The 18,774-nt window shown below is 43.7% G+C and overlaps 1 protein-coding gene and 1 pseudogene across 3 annotated transcripts in view; both read left to right on the top strand.

Annotated features, from left to right (window-relative positions):
- Positions 1 to 18,774, top strand: part of Tmem19 (transmembrane protein 19) — a 44,908-nt gene that overhangs the window by 15,954 nt on the left and 10,180 nt on the right. The window contains exons 1-3 of one of the 3 annotated variants that reach the window (XM_006988967.4): positions 4,780 to 4,993; positions 5,102 to 5,252; positions 9,655 to 9,768. In XM_006988967.4, coding sequence (XP_006989029.1) covers positions 5,123 to 5,252; positions 9,655 to 9,768 — 244 coding nt within the window. In that variant the 5' untranslated portion in view covers positions 4,780 to 4,993; positions 5,102 to 5,122. Of the gene's footprint in view, positions 1 to 4,779; positions 4,994 to 5,101; positions 5,253 to 9,654; positions 9,769 to 18,774 lie in introns of those variants that run through there. The other 2 variants (XM_076553924.1, XM_016007388.3) reach the window with 2 other exon arrangements.
- Positions 10,704 to 15,758, top strand: LOC143269425 (uncharacterized; annotated as a pseudogene).

Raw genomic sequence — 18,774 nt, 5'->3', positions numbered from 1 at the left:
AGGAATTAAATGGAAGTCAACAAAGTGGTTTACATACTGCCTACCTTCTTAAAGTTTGTTCTCCGCGGGCGGTGGTGGCGCACGCCTTTAATCCCAGCACTCGGGAGGCAGAGCCAGGCGGATCTCTGTGAGTTCGAGGCCAGCCTGGGCTACCAAGTGAGTTCCAGGAAAGGCACAAAGCTACACAGAGAAACCCTGTCTCGGGGAAAAAAAAAAAAAAAAAGTTTGTTCTCCAAAAGTTAAAAAGAGTGAAATTCAACGTCAATAAATGATATATGTGCCTGAGATCGGTAAAGTCTATTAAAAAAACAAAAACTTTGAATTAGGGTTAGAGAGATGGCCCAGGGGTTAAAGAAATGATGGCCGGGCATAGTGGTGCACACTTTTAATTCCAGCACTTGGGAGACAGAGACAAGTGGATCTCTATAGTTCAAGGCAAGCTTGGATTACTGCTGCAAGCCGCAGGAAAATGTAATGGAATTCAGCTATCTCAAAAGCTACTACTTGGAAAGGTCAAGGACTTTTCCTAAGGTCGAGCCATGGCTTAAGAAGTCTTGGTGATATTTCTGCTTTTGTATATATATTAGCCGATTCCTGCAATGATTTCCTTGTATACTATATATGCTTCCAAGAACTCATAATGGTGCATTTTATCTGAAATACCTATCAAGCATCCAACGCCAAATGATCTTCTGAATTAAGGTAAATTAAGCTCAGACCCTCCCTTATACAGCCTTAGTGTTATTTATACTAACATTATAGACTCCTAACATTTACCTAACCACCTCTAGGAATGCAGATTGAGTACATACATTCCCTTTGCGGGGTGGGGGTTCGAGACAGGATTTCTCTGTATAGTTTTGGTGCCTGTCCTGGAGCTCGCTCTGTAGACCAAGCTGGCCTCGAACTCACAGAGATCCGCCTGGGTCTGCCTCCCGAGTGCTAGGATAAAGGTGTGCGCCACCACCACCCAGCGAATAAATTCCCTTTTTGATAGATTAACCAGTCTTAGCTCTCAGTTGACCTCCTCCTTTAACCACTCCCCTTTTGGGTTGTAAAAGAAAGCCTGAACTCTTGTCTGCCTTTATGACCCTGTAAGAATTCAAGCCTGGTGGCCTTGCTTTAGCTAGAGCACTGCTATTGCATGGGTATATAACTGTAAACCTCAAGAGACTGAGGAGGATTCTTGGAGAACTAGAAGAAAGAGATGGAAGATGAGGAAGAGCCAGATGGGGAAGAACAAGATGAGAAAGACCAAGATGGGGCAGAACTAAGATGAGAGAATTAAGATAGAAGTTAGAGGGGACGATAGATAAATGTAGAGAGAAATCAGGGAAGAAAGGAGCTAGGCACGAGAACAGAACTGAAGCTGTGTAAATAGAATTTTATCCCAGAGGAATAAAGTAGACTGACAAAAGAGTTTGGTGTACTTAGATTCTTTTCCCAAAAATAATTCTTGCCATTTGTAGCTTCTCTTCTGGGCCCCTGGGAAGAAGAATGCTAAGGCTGGTCCTTAATATTTGAGAGCTTACATAGTGAGTTCCAGGCCAGCCACGGCCATATAGTAAGGCCCTGTCCTTAAAAATAAAAAGGGACGCTCGATGCCTTTGCAGAGAACCAGGGTTCAGCATCTATGTATCACAACTCTCAACTCTAACTACAGCAACAGGGACTCCAATACCCTCTTCTGGCCTCCGAGGGTACCCAAACACATGTGCATGTGTATATGTGTGTGTGTGCACACACACAGAGACAAACATACAAACACATAAATAAAAATTTTAAATACTTTGAATTAATAGATAAGAGAAGGGCTAGAACGATGGCCTAGCAGTTAAAGTACTTGGATCACAACAGTAACTCCAGTTACAGGGAATCCATACCCTCTTCTGGCCTCCACATGCACCAGGCATGCACATGGTGCGCATACATACATGCAAGCAAAATACTCCTCTACCTAAAATAATAAATCCTAAACATATTAAGAATACGTTCAGTATGTTTTGAGAAGGTCTCAACATGCAGTCCAAACTGAAGTAGTCTCAAACCGAACTCCCTAATTTCCTGCCTTAGCCTTCATGCTACTGGAATTGTGGCCACAATACCTTTAAGGACTTTTTTTCTACACCAGTGTCATGAAAATGGCCCCCAGAGGCTCATATATTTGTATGCTTAGTGCCCACTTGAAAAACTATCTAGAAGGACTAGGAGGTACATAGCCTTGTTGAAGGAGATGTGTCCTTGTTGGAGCAGGTGTGTCCCTGGGGGTGCGCTGCCTGCCTGCCTGCCTGCCTGCAGATCAGATGTAGCTCTCAGCTACCCTCCAGTGCCATGTCTCCTATTTGTACCGTCCTGCTCCCCACCATGGTGATAATGGACTAGCCCTCTGAAACTGTAAGCAAGCTTCCAATTAAATGCTTTAAAAATACATAAATACATACATACGTAAGTAAGGGTTGCTGTGGTAATGATGTCTCTCCACAGCCACAGAGTCATGACGAAGAGAATTTCCCCAAACTCAGTCTTAAGAAACAATAATTTGTTTATTACCTATCAGCAAAAGGGCAGGGTTGGAGAGACGTTTGCTCAGTTTAACACATCACAAAAGGACAAAATTCAGCTAATTCAGTCCAAAAATGGCAATGGGAGAGTATTCATTTGAAGCGTTATTTCTCTGTCTCGGCTCTTCCAGGATTCTTTTGCTAAACTTGAGCTAGGACCTACAAAGAGGCCTGTAACACCACGTGCATGAGGCTTGAACACAAAGGGGAAGTAGGGCCTTCTGACTGAAGAAGTCTTACGCGCACAGAAAGACAGGTTCCTATGGGCCCACAGTCAGCTGCTGCATACAGCCCCAGGATTTCTGCATACGTATCTCTTTGCTGTCAATCCAACAGTCTACTCATGAGCATTGCGCTCTGCACTAATTTGTGAAGTTCCTGAATGTTACACCTGAAGGTGTCTGGAAAAGCTTGAGATGGGCGTCAGCAACTCCTGAGTCTGAGTCATTGATGGAAGTGTTATTTAAAATAGCTGGTTAGGCCGGACACTTTCGTGAGGAAATCTGGGCCCTCCCGACTCTGCCTCAGTTATATGGGAAATGTCCTTCATTGGATGATTGGCTGGGCGGGGGAGGAATACTTTTGAAAGCACATTTCACTGGTACTATGATTTCACGTGTCATTTTAGCCAGCCGAGAACATCCCTGACATCCATACTGACTTGAGGCTAAGGATACAGTTCACTGGTAGAGCAATTACTTAGCAAGCAGGAAGCAAGCCCTGAGCTGACAGTCCAGTACTAAAAAAGCCAGCAAAAGAACTGACTCGACACAGACATTTAGTGTCATTAGACAACCTGACAATCACAGCGAGGCCACTGTTTTAGAACAACAACTGATCAGACAAGATCATGCTGTCGATGGACAAGTCCAGCTTAGAAGTTTTCTAAGCAATGCAAAAAAAAAAAAAAAAAAAGTTTTTGTTTTTTTTTTTAAATTAAAAAGAATTTATCTGTTGTTAGTAACTTGTAACCCAATAGTCTGGCAATACAAATAGTGGCCGCGTAGTGTGGTGGAGTAATACAAGTAATTACCTATGCAGAACAGCTAACTGCAGGTTTGTGTTGTACCAAAAGAAAAGCAGTCTTTGCGTATATTTTGAAATTTAAAATAGCATCAATTTTTTTAAAAGTGCCCTCCAGCAGTAAAAATGTGAACTTTTAAGGAGTGACTGGGTTATGTCACAGTTGTGTACCACACCTAAACAGTCCGGTCACCTCTGTCACGCTGTCAGCAATGAGCTGGAAACACCCAGAACTACGTGATTACTAGCCAGTTACTATTCGCTCAGGGAAAATAACTCAGAATCCACCTCAGCCTCCTATGTTCTGGGATGATAAGCATGGGCCACCACATCTAGTGAGAGCTTTGTTTTGAAACTGGGACTGGGGAGACGACTCTGTAGAGGTAAAGCACTTGTTGGGCAAGCCTGAGAACCTGAGTTCGAATACCCAGAACCACGTGGGGCCGAAATGATGAGCACCTCCCTGTAAAAGGCGCGATCAGTCACGAGACTCAGATTGTCCGTGAACTGGATAGGATGGTCTGCCGTGTCACAGTGAATTGACAGGATACCCACACTTGATACCGTGTATGGGGACAGCCACAACGTGTGAGAACAGTAATTACGTGAAATCTCAATAGCAGAAGGCTACGCTTCTCTTTACACATCACAGTACCAGCTAGGCTGTTGTTTTAAACTACCTCCTAAGTAAGTCTGCTCCTACACGATCCATCCCTTTGTCCTTCACATGACACCGCATCACCTGGTGTGAACGCTTCATAAATAACATACAGCCCGTTACGGGTTCTAAATTCACTCGCCTTTCTTTATTCCATCAAGGGCAGGTTTTAGCACCCCACGCACGCCACACTTGCTGGTGACCTTTTTTTTTCAGTCTAGGACGTCCACAATAGTTGTCCTGTCTATTCCCGAGGTGCAATACAACCGCGCCGCCGAACTGCCCAGGACTCCAGCCCGGCTTCCGCCTGACACGGTCACGTGAGCGGGGAGGGCGGAGCTGCTGCGCATGCGCGCACCCAGCGTGTCGCCGTGAGGCTAGAGCGGCCGGCTCTTGGCTCCCCTCCCACCGCCGGCGGGAACCGGACCCCAGGGCAGGCAGCCCGGGACGGACTCAGAGGCGCTCGCCCGAGCTGCTCCGGGGCCCAGGCTCGGTGGCCGGGGCGGGCGTACCCGTGCAGGCGGAGGAGCCGCTGCTGACCGGGGAGGGGGCGGAGCTCGGCGGCGCAGGCCGCCCATTGGCTGCCGGGCTTCCGTGCGCCTTCCGGGCCCCTCCAGGTGCGAGCCCGCCGGGCCGCCCCGCTGGCCCCGCGACCTCCCGGCGCCTTTGCCCAGGGAGGCGTTAAACCTCGCAGGGGCGAGCCACGGTGTCTGCAAGTTTGGGATCATCGACGATTGCAGTCTGTCGTTCGGTTGGTGGAAGATGTTGGCATTTCCTTTCGCCCCTAAAGCAGTGTTGTTGCAAGAAAGTTAAATGACTTTCTTCGTCTGAAATGCTATCTTTTTTTCTTCTCCCCCAGGTGCCCGTAGCTTTATTTTCCATGACAGATCTTGACGACAGTACATGCAAAAAATATATAAAGATGATTACCAATATCGTAATATTGAGCCTGATCATTTCCATTTCCCTAGCATTCTGGATTATGTCAATGACAGCTAGCACCTATTATGGTAAGTAGAAGTGCCCTGAGTTGTTCTAGAAGTTTATGGGTGGAATTTAAAAGTACCACTTCAAAATCCAAAAAGTACGTCCTGTAAATGGTTAAGAATGATGGTGTGTACTACCACAAACTGAATCTAGTTTGCTACTGTAACAAGATAAACGATGTCTTGACTATTTTACGGCCTTTTATGATGTTTGTTGTGATATTAATTATACCTATCATAAAATGCATGTATCAAGTAATTATTTTGTTTACCTTAGTGGAAAAAAAGACATAAAACGTAGTTTTGTGAAAAAATTTGGTGATGCTTTTTATTTTCGTAAGATTAGCAATATGGCTAGTTAGTAGTATCACGGTTTTACAATCCTGTGAAAATAAAGATTAAAGAAGGTGTAATATTTACATTTGGAGATCTGAAGAATTTGTCACTGCAAAAGAACAGACCTCTAGTGCTGGAGCTGGGGCTGTCAGAGTGTGCATCCAAGTTTGATCCTCAGTATACCTTACAGCCACTTGGCAGAAACAAGGACTTTGGTTTCGCTTGGGTTATTGGTATGTCTGTGGTTTTATGAAGCCGAATTTTGCTGTGTATCCCTCACTGGAGTTGAACTCAATCATTCTCTTGTCTCAGCCTCCTGAGTGCTGGGATTACAGGTGTAAGCCACTGGGTGTGACTTTACACAAGGTACTTTAGCTCTGGTCTTTCAAAAATTTTCTTCCTTAGCATGTACTAATTGTACAAGATAATGTATATTTCATTTAGGCATTCATATATTTAGATTACATACGTTGGTCCTGTGATTTTTTTCTAATCTCAAAGCTTTTTTTTAAAGATTTTTCTTTTATGTGTATTAGTGTTTTGCCTGCATATGTGTCTGGGTGAGGGTGTCAGGTCCCCTGGAACTGGAGTTACAGACAGTTGTAAGCTGGCATGTGGGTGCTGGGAATTGAATCCAGGTCTTCTGGAAGAGCAGCTAGTGCTCTTAACCACTGAACCATCTCTCCAGGCTCCTACCCCAGGATGGTGTTCAAGGATTATTTTGGTTTTGGCTGTTAAGTGCAAGGAATTGAATGCTTCGTACCCAGCTCTTTGTTTTGTTGTTTTATTGGGGTTGTTTGGGGTGGTTTTTTTTTTTGTTTTTGTTTTTGTTTTTTGTTTTTTGTTTTGTTTTTGGTGTGTGTGTGTTTTGTTGTTGTTTTTGTTTTGTTTTGTTTTCGAGACAAGGTCCCAGCTTACGGCCTTGACTGACCTCAAACACGGCTCCTTCTGCCTTTATCTCTATGTTCTGGAATTATATGGGCCAACACATTCAGATGTTTAAAATTTCAAAACAGGGACTGAGGCGATGACTGTGGATAAAGCACTTGCTATGCAAGCCTGAGTGTCTGAGTTCAAATCCCCAAAGCCCACATGAAGCTGGGCACAGTAGTACCCATCTATAATTCCAGTGCTCCTGGGAAGTGGGAGGTTGAGGAGAAGTCCCAGGAGCCCTTAGGCCAATTCAAAGTTATCCTCTGACTTCCACACACATACACATTGTCTGCACACAACACAGCACTAATAAACGTGTACGTTTTTGTTTTGTTTTGTTTTGTTTTTGTTTTTCGAGACAGGATTTCTCTGTGGAGCTTTGCGCCTTTCCTGGAACTCACTCTGTAGCCCAGGCTGGCCTCGAACTCACAGAGATCTGCCTGGCTCTGCCTCCCGAGTGCTGGGATTAAAGGCATGTGCCACCACTGCCTGGCCACACTTTTTTTTTTTTTTTTTTGAGAAAGCCACTGTCTGTGTAGACCAGGCAGTCCTGAAACTTAAAGAGATCTATCTGCCTGCCTCTGCCTCCCAGATACTGGGATTAAAAGACATGCACTACAGTTCTTGACACACACATACACACAAAATTTGTTTTTGAGTTTTGAAGTTGAGAGTTTAGAATGTGCCTATATAAACCTACTTAAGAAAAAAAAGGCTCCGTTATTTTAAGGCTTCGTTATTTCGTTATTTATTTATATGAGTGTTTGCCTGCACGTTATGTATGTGCACCAGATACTTGCCTAATACCCAAGGAGTTCAGAAGAGAGCATTGGATCCCCTGGAACTGGAGTTACAGACAGTTGTGAGCCACCATGTGGGTGCTAGGAATCAAACCTGGGTCCTCTATAAGAACAGCAAGTGCTCTTAACCATTGAGCCAGTTCTCCAGTCCATAAACTCTACTTTTCCCTACAGAACCAGAATATTGGTCAGTTCACAGTTTACAACTAAGGAATGAGTAGAAAGGAGAGAGAGAGTGTGTGAGCTCTTAGAAGTGGTTGTGCCCTAAGTAATTGCCGTTTCGGGACATAGACCTTTGGCAGAGAGAGATGTTCATTCATAAAGATGCACAGTGGAGGAGGCCTGGAGGGAAGGAAACATGAACATTCTTATATAAATAAGTAGAACAAGCTAGGGTCTGGAGAGATGGCTCAGTGGTTGAGAGCACTGGCTGCTCTTCCAGAGGACCGGGGTTCAACTGGGGTTCAATTCCCAGCATCCACATGGCAGCTCACAACTGTCTGTAACTCCAGTTCCAGGGGACCCGACACCCATGGCAAAAATACCAATGCAAATGAATGACGCCATATCTTTGCTTCCTGGAATAAGATTTTTCCTATGTTTTGTTGTTCAGTTGGCTCTCTTGGTTTTTTATTTTTCTATTTCCTGGTTTTGGTGTTTCTTATTTGGCTTTTGAGATGGGGCCTCATTCGGCATAGCCCTGGCTGGCCTGTAACTCACTATGTAGACCTGGCCTTGAACTTGTGATCCTCCTGTGTCTCCCTCCTGAGGGCTGGGTTTATAGGCCCATGCCAGTACACTTAGCCATTTCCTAATTTTTTGACAGAAATGTGACTGTAAGTAATAGTTCCATGTTTTTCATTAGATAAAGAAATCCCTCAGCCATAGTGACTATCAGAAGGCAATCAGATGTGGTGGGAACTCCATAACCTGTCTGAAGGAGATGACTGCCCATTTCTTGGCCTTTGGTTAATTCTCCCATATAGGCCAGAATATTTAACTTAAACAAAATGAAGAATCAGAACTTTTATATCAAGTCTTATACCTTTTCATATTAACTCAAAAGATTTACAGTGTTAACCAAACAAAACAGCTTTGGGTTTTGCAGTCTTTGGGTAAATTGACTTCTAACTGTTGAATCAGATTTGTTGCCCATCAGAATGTTATTTAAGATAATCTCTTTGAAAGAGAGAAATAATTTTGCCTGAAATTTAATATTACGCCCCCTTGTAGTCAGAAGTTTTTCTGTCCCAGGAACCACTTCCAAATTACCACACAGAGACTTGTAGTAATTGTAAATGCTCGGCCAGTAGCTCAGGCTTGTTGTTAACTAGCCCTTACATTTTAAGTTAACCCATATTCCTTATTTATGCCTGCCATATGGCAGTACCTTTATTAGTATGCCACATTCATCTCCTGCTCCCTCTACGTCTGGTTGGCAACTCCTGGCTCTGCCCTTTTCCTCCCAGTATTCTCCTAGTCTGGCTCTCCTGCCTAACTTTATCCTGTTCAGCTATTGGCCAATCAGCTAGTTTATTAAGCCAAACACAGTGACATATCTTCACATTGTACAAAGGGTTTATTCCACAGCATTTTTTTTTAATTTTAAAAATTAAAAATAAAAACTTTAGGAAGCAGTGATTTATTTGAATTCTCCAGGTGCTCATGTGTGCAATATTATCCTAAGAAGCTGTAAGTGGGCCCCACCCCAGGACGATGGTTCCTCTGAGAGTATTCAAGTCTGAACATAAATATTTGCCTTGGGCAACCTGATCTGTTTCTCTAGGATAGTATTTTAATTTGGAACACTCTCTCTCTCTCTCTCTCTCTCTCTCTCTCTCTCTCTCTCTCTCTCTGTATTTATTTATTGGTTTTTGGAAACAAAGAATCTCTGTGTAGGCTGGCCTCGAACTCACAGAGATCCACCCGCCTCTGCCTCCTGAGTGCTGGGATTAAAGACATGCGCCGCCACTGCCCTGCTGGAACTCACTTTATTAAAGCTTAGTGTTAAGAGTGACCTATTGCAAGATCCAAGCCACCCATTGTCCCAGCTCTGAGAAGGGGAGTTGGACACAGGATCCCATCACTAACCAAGAATCTGTTTGCACTTTGGTACCCCGCTAGCAAAGGGAAAAATCAGTTGTCTCCAGTTTGTTTTGATTTTCATTTGTGTGCATTTGGTTTGTTTGTGTTTAGAGAGGGACAGAATATAATGAGAGATGGGAAGATTGAAGTATATTGTATGAATTTTTTTAAATACTCAATGAGTACATTTTTAGAGGACGTCACACTGCTCTCCATGTCTGTGATTTTTCAGGTAGCTTACAGCCTATCTCTCTGCCTCTGTCGCTTCCCAGGTAACCTGCGGCCTGTTTCTCCTTGGCGCTGGCTTTTCTCCGTTGTTGTTCCTGTTCTGATTGCCTGTAATGGCTTCAAAAAGAAAAGTCTAGACCACAGTGGAGCTCTAGGAGGTATGTTTTCGTTCTGAGTGTTTGAAATCTTTCTACCGTAAATACGTTCTTTTATCGAATCTCATGTTTTCTGAGTGCTGATGATGACTGAATTTATTTATTTATTTATTTATTTATTTATTTATTTATTTATTTATTTATTTATTTTTGGTTTTTCGAGACTCATTACACAGCTGAGGCTAGCCTTAAACTCAAGATCCTCATAACTCCACCTCTCCAATGGCGGGACTGTAAGGGCACACCAACCAAACCCCATTTAGTTTTCTAACATTTAGAATTTACCGCTTTCCTCTCCTGTTCGTAGTCAGTCTATCTCCCCAGGAAACACTAGCTCCTTAAAGATTCAAAGTAAGGTTTTTTTTTTTTTTTTTTTTTTGGTTTTTCAAGACAGGGTTTCTCTGTGTAGCTTTGCGCCTTTCCTGGAACTCGCTTTGGAGACCAGGCTGGCCTCGAACTCACAGAGATCCGCCTGCCTCTGCCTCCCGAGTGCTGGGATTAAAGGCGTGGCTGCCGCCGCCGCCCGGCTTAGGTTGCTTTTTAGACCTGAACTGGGCACAGGCTTTTGTGTTGTTCTTTATTTACTGAGCACTTCCTACTCTGTCACTACTCCAGAAACAGGGAATAAAACTGTGACCCAACACAAGGCTTCTGCTTGCCTGGCTGTTTTATTTTACTTTACTTTTTATTTACTTTGTTTGGTTTTTGAAACAGGGTCTTACTCTGTAGCCTAAGCTGGTCTCAGACATGAAATCTTTCGGCTTCAGCCTCCCAGGAACTTTTACTGTTTGGGGCTGGGGGCCATTAGATGATAAGTAAATAAAAATGTATAAAAGCTTTTCAGATAATATTGAGGTTTTTGAGGGGAAAAAATGAAAATATAATAAAGCATGTATGTTAGAAGACACAGGGCAGTTTTCTCCCCTACATACGGCCCTATGGTTTTCACTGAGGCAATCTGGAGCTATGGCCCAGAGAAGCCAGCCGTGAGAATGGTTCGGAAGCAGTTCCGGGCTGACAGGAACAAGTGCATCAGCCCTAACATGCCGGTCTAACTTGTTCAGCAGTAAGGAGATAGCTCAGTCAGGCAAGTGGTAGTGAGGACGGGGAGCGTAGTGAGAGAGAAAGTTGAAGAAACAGACTAGGGCTAGCAGGTCCATTCAGGCTGGTGCCCTCCAGGAAGGGTTTTCTCTCAAAGCATCGGGCATTGCTAGCCTCCGAGCAGAAGACCAACAGGATCTGCGTTGGCAAGAGAACATTCACAACCACCAAGCATTCGAGACGCCAAGGCGTGTGCTCTCTCCCTAAATACTTCCCATATATGAGGACTGTTCATGCTAGCCTTTTTTTTTTTGAGCCTTTCCTGGGACTCACTCTGTAGCCCAGGCTGGCCTCGAACTCAGAGATCCGCCTGCCTCTGCCTCCCGAGTACTGGGATTAAATGCGTCCGCCGCCACCACCACCACCACCACCACCACCACCACCACCACCACCACCACCACCACCCGGTGATGCTAGCCTTTCTTGAAGTCACCTACCCAGCCTTCGGAATGCTGCTGATCACCAGTCCCTGTGCGCCGTCAACACTCTGTCCCCTCTGTTTATACAGAAGTTACTGTTTGTGAAGGTCTATCAGCTGGAGTAGACCCTCAGAGAGGGAAGATAGTGTGTCTGGTAAAAGAACAACCCTAAAAGCAGGCAAGGTGACCTTGAAGAAAAACTGGGCCTTCTCCCTGTCTCCTGTGAGGGTTTCCAGTGTCTAACCTGGAGGATAGATCACAGAATTAAAGAAACGTAAACACCAGGCCAGCTCTCTGGCTTGGTACCTTCCCAAGGCCACAGCATGGGCTGCCATGGTGCTATAGTTTCGTGAAAGTAAAAGGGTGTTTTGTTGTTTTATGTTTTTCCCCCCAAGGGCTGACCTTGAACTTGTGGTAAAGCCTCGGCTTTTCCAGTGCTGGGATTATAGGCTTGAGCTACCACACTTGACAATAAAAGATGTTTCTGGGCTCTTTTTTTTTTTCTCGCTTTTTTAAATTTATTTTTGTGTTATCAGCTTGATACAGTATAAATTCTTATCCTAATAGTGAAATGTTTCTTTGAGGCTTGCCCAGTAATTGAGTAAAACCAAAACTTATTATAAGCCACAGTCATCCTAGGGTCTCCCCTGCTATATAGCCTCCCTGGTTCTGTGGGTTGCAGTCTGATTGTTCTTTGCTTTATATCTAGAATCCACTTAGGAGTGAGTACATACCATGTTTGTCCTTCTGGGTTTGGGTTACCTCACTCAGGATGATTTTTTCTAGTTCCATCCATTTGCCTGCAAATTTCATGCTTTCATTGTTTTTCTCTGCTGAGTAGTACTCCATTGTGTATATGTACCACGTTTTCAAGGTTTATTTTTATTATTTTTAATTATGTATAGGTATGTGTGTGTCTCCATGTGGGTATGTGCACCTGAGTGCAGGTGCTTGCTGAGGCCAAGGATGTAGAGGCATTGGATCTCCTGGATCTGGAGTTACAGATGGTTGTGAGCTGCTGGATGTAGGTGCTAGGGACTGAACTCTGGTCCTCTGGAGAACAGAAGAGCAATGCTTTACTCTGAATCATCTTTCCAGCCCCCTGAACTTTTTATTTATTTTGAGGGAGGGCCTCATGTAGCTCAAGCTGATCTTAGTAAATTCTACAGAGCTGAAGATAACTTAAGGTCCTGCTTGCACCTTACCGTGTTGGGATACAAGTATCTGACATCACACCAGTTTATGTGATTCTGGGACTCAATTCCAGGACTTTGACCATTCTAGGCAAACACTCTTCCCACTGAGCTATGTCCCCAGCCCCGGATCCTTTTTGGTTTAATCCCAGCATTCAGGAGGCAGAGGCAGGTGGATCTCTTTGATTTTAAAGTCAGCCTGTTCTACATAGCAAGCCAGGCAAGCCAGGGCTACAGAGTGAAACCCATCTCAGAAGGAAAAAAAAAAAAAAAAGAGGCCCTCCAGCACATTCCTGTAACCTCAGCAGCTCTATAATCTCTGTACCATGGAGGTGCAGGCTGGAGGTTCCTGAGAGTCCAAGGTCACCCTTAGTTACATAGTTCAAATTTGAGCCTGTATGGACTATATGAGAACATGTCTCCAAAAAAAAAAAAAAAAGCCCAACAAGTTTAGCTGGATATCCCTGTAGAATCAATGATAATTAAATAAAATGATTACCTGAGAGTTCTTTTTTCACTAGATAGAGCCAGTGTTTGTTGGATGTTATCGATTACTATTGGGTATAAATCTTCAGAATCACAATTCCCTTTATAGTTGAGAAATATTATTTGCACGCTACTGATGGTTTTCTTTCTGTAGTAGTTGAGATTGAAAGTTAAGTAGATGCATTGACGTTTTCTTATAAATGTTCTTACTATATATTCAGTAAGTATTAAGAAAGACTATGTACTATTTGCTTAACAAGAGCAATGTCACTCTTACTGTGTACTGGGCATTTAGCACTTTGGAAGTATTAACTCTTTAACAAGTAATTTGAGCAAGCAGTGTTTGATTATAATACCAGTCATGTTTTGCTTAAAAAATACTTTGTATCAGCCGGGCGGTGGTGGCGCACGCCTTTAATCCCAGCACTCGGGAGGCAGAGCCAGGTGGATCTCTGTGAGTTCGAGGCCAGCCTGGGCTACCAAGTGAGTTCCAGGAAAGGCGCAAAGCTACACAGAGAAACCCTGTCTCGAAAAAACCAAAAAAAAAAAAAAAAAAAAAAAAAAAAAAAAAAAATACTTTGTATCTTAGGGTTTTATTGATGTGAAAAGATAACATGACCATGACAACTCTTATTTTTTTTTTTTTTTTAACATATATTTTTTTTTTAAAGATTTATTTATTTATTATGTATACAGAAGAGGGCGCCAGATCTCACTACAGATGGTTGTGAGCCACCATGTGGTTGCTAGGAATTGAACTCAGGACCTCTGGAAGAGCAGTCGGTGCTCTTAACCTCTGAGCCATCTCTCCAGCCCATGACAACTCTTATAAAGGAAAACATTTAACTGGGGCTGGCTTAAAGTTGAGAGGATTAATCCATCATCATGGTGGGAAGCATGGCAGCACACAGGCAGACACAGTGCTGGAGAAGGAGCTGAGAGTTCTACATCTGGATCCTCAGGCAGCAGGAAGTGACAGTGACACACTGGCCAGGCTTGAGCTTCTGAGACCTCAAAGCCCAACCCCTAGTGGTGCACTTTCTCCAACAAAGCCACACCTCCTAATAGTGCTCTTTCCTCTGGGCTTTGGGGCACCATTTTCTTCAAACTGCCACACTTTCTCATATGACCTTGCCTTGGTGTTTATTATTCTTGACCTACAGCAAGAAGGGCCAATGCCTTAAAAGTCTTTTCTCCCCCATCTATTTATTTGTTTATTTATGTATTGGTGGAGAGAGTAGTGAGTACACATACGTGGGGTTCAGAGGACAACCTGTGGGAGTCAGCTCTTCCACCAAGCATGCCAGTTCCCGGGGGTCAAGCTCAGGTCCTCAAGTGACTTCACCCACTGAACCACCTCACCAGGCCTGAAGTTCTTGAAAAGTCTTTTTGATTTGCCTCCAGCAGAATCCTCCCTGGGTCCAGTATGTCTTCCTCAAGGATCCCTCTGAGGGTTTCCCCAGCTGGTCTGGCACCCCACTGCTGGGTATCAAGGGATGCTCACCTCACTCTGCAACTCTGGGAGAGGAGGCACCCACTGGGGCACAGGCTGGGGAGACTACTGTCTTCTCCTTGCCATGAGGGAATTTTGAAGCCCTGATAGATCACTGACTGACCGGCACCATTCGAAATGTGCTACCAGAGTTATCCGACATGGAACAGATGGATGCGACTCCAAGCTCATGACTTCTTCAAGTCAACACTTTAAGAAGTGTTGACTTTAAGAACATTTAAAAGATCCCAAAGTGCCATCCTCCAGGGGAAGAGAAAAGGAGGCAGGGGCCTCTGGAGGTTTGGGAGGAAGAAAGCAAAGGAAAAGAATCTGAAAACCAAAGGGAAAAATGACAGAGATGGGAAGAAAGACGTCAGTGCTGCCCAATCAGGGCATCAGATAGCCAGATCTGTCGCCTGAGACCAGGAAAAAAAAAAAACCAAGGTAACTGGGGAACTGAGCAGATGCTGGAAGGAGAATTCAATGTGTTTGGAGTTATCCATGAGGTCTATACATATCCTGCCTCCATCTGTCAAACTAACAGAACGTTGTCATGCAGTAACCAATTGCAATCCCTCCATCCACCCCCCACCCCCACCCCACCCTCCGCAGAGCTGGGCTGTCTAGTAAATCTCATGATGCTGGCTCTCAGTGAAAATTCACTGACCAGTTTATTTGATGAGGTTGCAGATACTTGATTTCTGGCATAATGAGCTGAGAGATATGCCTTCAGTGATATATAGGCTAGATTCTCCCCACCCCCCCATACCTTCATTCGAATCATATAACGACTGTGGGAAAGGACACAAAAACCTGCTGAAACTCAGTACACTCAGCATTGGAGAGAACAAAGTCAAACAGCTATCTGAAACCAGTGAAGTATGTAGCCTCATTACAAATCTGGGTGTAGTTCACAATCAACTTGAACACCGTCCAAAGGAGATTGGAAACTGCACACAGATGAACAGCCCTGACTTACAGCACAGTGACCCTCCCAGATACAATAGGAAACCGGTCCAGTTTAAATCTCCCTGGCCCGAGACAGACTAGATTATCAGCAATTCCCAGATCATCAGCAAATGCGGTGGCTTGGGGTCTAAATTTAGAAAACAGTAACATTTCTGCTCCACCAGAGGAAATAACTTGGAAAGTATAATGATGTTTCCTGTGGTTGCTGTTGCTGGGTTGAGATTACTGGATAGACTCCATCATGATTATTTGGAATTATCCCTACCACAGGACAAAAATCCAGACAGTCTGGCTCTTGGGACTGGATGTCATATCTGTGGGTTTGGGGGTATTGAGACCTTTCCTAGAATAAATATATTTTCTTAACTTTGGGGAAACAGAAACATGGTAAAGAGTTTTTGTTTGTTTGTTTGTTTGTTTGTTTTTCTTTTCTCATTTCTGAAAGTTGCAGATCTACAAAAAATATGAAAAAATATAGCAAATTACACAAAAGACATATTCTATATATGCTATATGTACTCATTATATCATTTACTACAATAAGTAATTTTGAAGACTTCTCCCTTGCCGGGCGGTGGTGACACACACCTTTAATCCCAGCACTCAGGAGGCAGAGGCAGGCGGATCTTTGTGAGTTCGAGGCCAGCCTGGGCTACCAAGTGAGTTCCAGGAAAGGCGCAAAGCTACACAGAGAAACCCTGTCTCGAAAAACCAAAAAAAAAAAAAAAAAAAAAAGACTTCTCCCTTGTACAATGATATGAATGTCTCTGTCTAAAGACTGCAGTATATGTGTATCTCAAGGTTATTTAACAATGTCTACAGTTTTATGTCTTGATTCACCTTGTGCATCCTTCTCTTCTGGGGTATCGGTGTCTTCACACTGCTCCATTGCTGCTGAACTGAATGCACTTTCCCCATATGTGGGGCAGTGGCCTCGAGCAGTTAAGTTCAGGGCCGTTGCCTTTAACCCCATCCCTCCTTTACTGCTAGGTGATAGTACAGGTCTGGAAAATGGACACATTTTGTAGATGCCATTGGTAGTTGGTGGACGCTATGTAGGATGTGCGTACACTGTTTGATGACACTTTCTTTCACTTCACGAACAGCACGATGGTGACTGCACCCCTTCCGTAGCACTCTTTATTTTTTGTAATGCTGGTCTAGGCCAGTTTAATCATTGAAGAGACCTAGAGCAGGTGCATTCCAGACACCAGCCTTAAACACACTTCCTGTATAATGAAGAACTGCATATGACTGGAATTACATACTGCTGCCTGGCTTTGCGTTTTGTCATTGCCCCTACGTATCTTCTTGGGCAGTTTGTTCTAAACAACATTTTTTAGAATGAAAACTGTAGTAGCAAGATAAGAATTTGGACTTGTGCTCTTCCTGGTACGTGGACTCAGACAGGTAGAAATCTGTGTCCATAACTGGCAAATTTGTAAGGAACAGCTAAGAAATAAAGAGAGGTAAATATTTAAAACGCCAGCATGCTTAAATGTTCTGAGAAACTGTTGTAGATGTTCTCTGCATTTTACCAACTAGTAACCTTCTTCTTCTGCATCTATGGTGTCTTTTCAGTTACATTTTGTTTATAAAAAGAATTGTTACAATTCTACCTAGAATTTGTGTGTAAGTGTGGTTTTTTCAAAGTAAATCTCATAGCCAAATATGTTTTTATATTAAGATTATGGAGCTTAAACTTGAGAGGTAATGGCCTAGAGCCTTTTCTTGAGAATATACGTGAGAACATATAAAAATTTTAAACATCTTTGGATCCCTTCTGTTTGCTCTCGATAGCTTTCTCTGATGTCATTCTTGCTTTTCTTAATGAAATCAAAAGGGAAAGTGAAATGTCTTTAACTGTTGCCAAATACCCAGTATTTAGTATCGTAAGCTTCCTGAGAACAAGGCTTCCGTCCACCCTGAGTGGTTTACCTAACAACTGTCACAGCACACAGAGGGAAAGCCCCTGAGTACCGAATGTTCTCTGGATAATGACTGGCACAAAATAAGTGTTTAGGAAGGAAGTGTACATTGACTGAAAAATCTTGGCTCTTGTGGGGCAGTGGTGGCGCAGGGCTTTAATCCCAGCACTTGGGAGGCAGAGGCAGGTGGATCTCTGTGAGTTCGAGGCCAGCCTAGGCTACCAAGTGAGTTCCAGGAAAGGCGCAAAGCTACGCAGAGAAACCCTGTCTCGAAATTGAAAAAAAAAAAAAAAAAAGATCCAGACACTTAGAGCCCTTCATAGCACAGAAATGCCTCAGTGTGTGGAGCCGACACAGAGCGTAAGGTACACGATGAAAAAGAAACTTCAGGATGGTGTGGGGGGAAGGACAGGACTCTGTACAGGTGACTTACTCCAAGGAAGGACTGTCCAGTCATTGTTAGCATAGTTCCGTCTGGTAATGGGCAGCGTATTCAGCCTTTGACTTGGCAAGTTTCAATTTAATTTCATCTGCCTAGATAATTCGATTTAATGAGTAACCACCTCTCCCTTCATTTTCAGTAAATACCCAGTGAAAAGACCTTGTGTGCCAGGCACAGTTCTAGGTGCTCAGGATATTGTGATATTGGTAACAGTAAATGCAATGGATTCAAATACTTTCTCAGAACTTCCAGTTCTCATCATGGAAGATAGATAACAAAGATAAATGTGATCCCATCAAGAGCCCTGCCTACCAGGAAGTGCTGTGAGCAGAAGATAAGGGTACCGGCAGGGTGAGGTGTCAGGAAAGGCCAGAGGCAGTATAATCGTCCCTGCGAGTGTGGTCTTACCCATTTCCGTCACTGTTCAGCTCTGGCTCATCTTCCTGAAACAGAAGCCTCACTTTTGAATTGATGAGAGCCAAGAAAAGAAGCTGATGTTATCCTTTGTCACGGAGATTAATTGCCACTTTATTATCATCTAAAATGTAGAACTACTGGGTGGACAGGAATATAAAACATATGTTCAGACATGCCTTCTTCTTGTAGTCAGTCTATGGGAGAAGTCACATTATCGTTAGAAGCTGTTCTGATGAGCACAAACTCTGAGAAATAATATAAATCGACAGGTCAGAAGGAGGTACCCTCCTTGGGGCAGAGCTCAGAAAGTGTGACACCCTCCCTTACACAACCATAATCGGTATCCCTGGTGAAGAGAGAGTGGCCATCAGACTCTTCCAGATGGGGTGCTCTGAGGACACACTTCACTCATATGGCACATGGACCAGCAGGAATATGTAACCCCAGACAGTGAGAGCATCCTGAAACATCATGCTCCTTCAGGTGCGGGCATCCTCTCCAAACATGTTTGCTTGTTTGTGTACATGAGATCCTGTGTTACACAGACTAGTCTCAAACTCTT

Source organism: Peromyscus maniculatus, chromosome 18, assembly GCF_049852395.1.
Source record: "Peromyscus maniculatus bairdii isolate BWxNUB_F1_BW_parent chromosome 18, HU_Pman_BW_mat_3.1, whole genome shotgun sequence".
Lineage (NCBI taxonomy): Eukaryota > Metazoa > Chordata > Mammalia > Rodentia > Cricetidae > Peromyscus > Peromyscus maniculatus.
The sequence above is the reverse complement of the archived record's forward strand: the minus strand, read 5'-3'. Positions and strand labels throughout refer to the sequence as shown.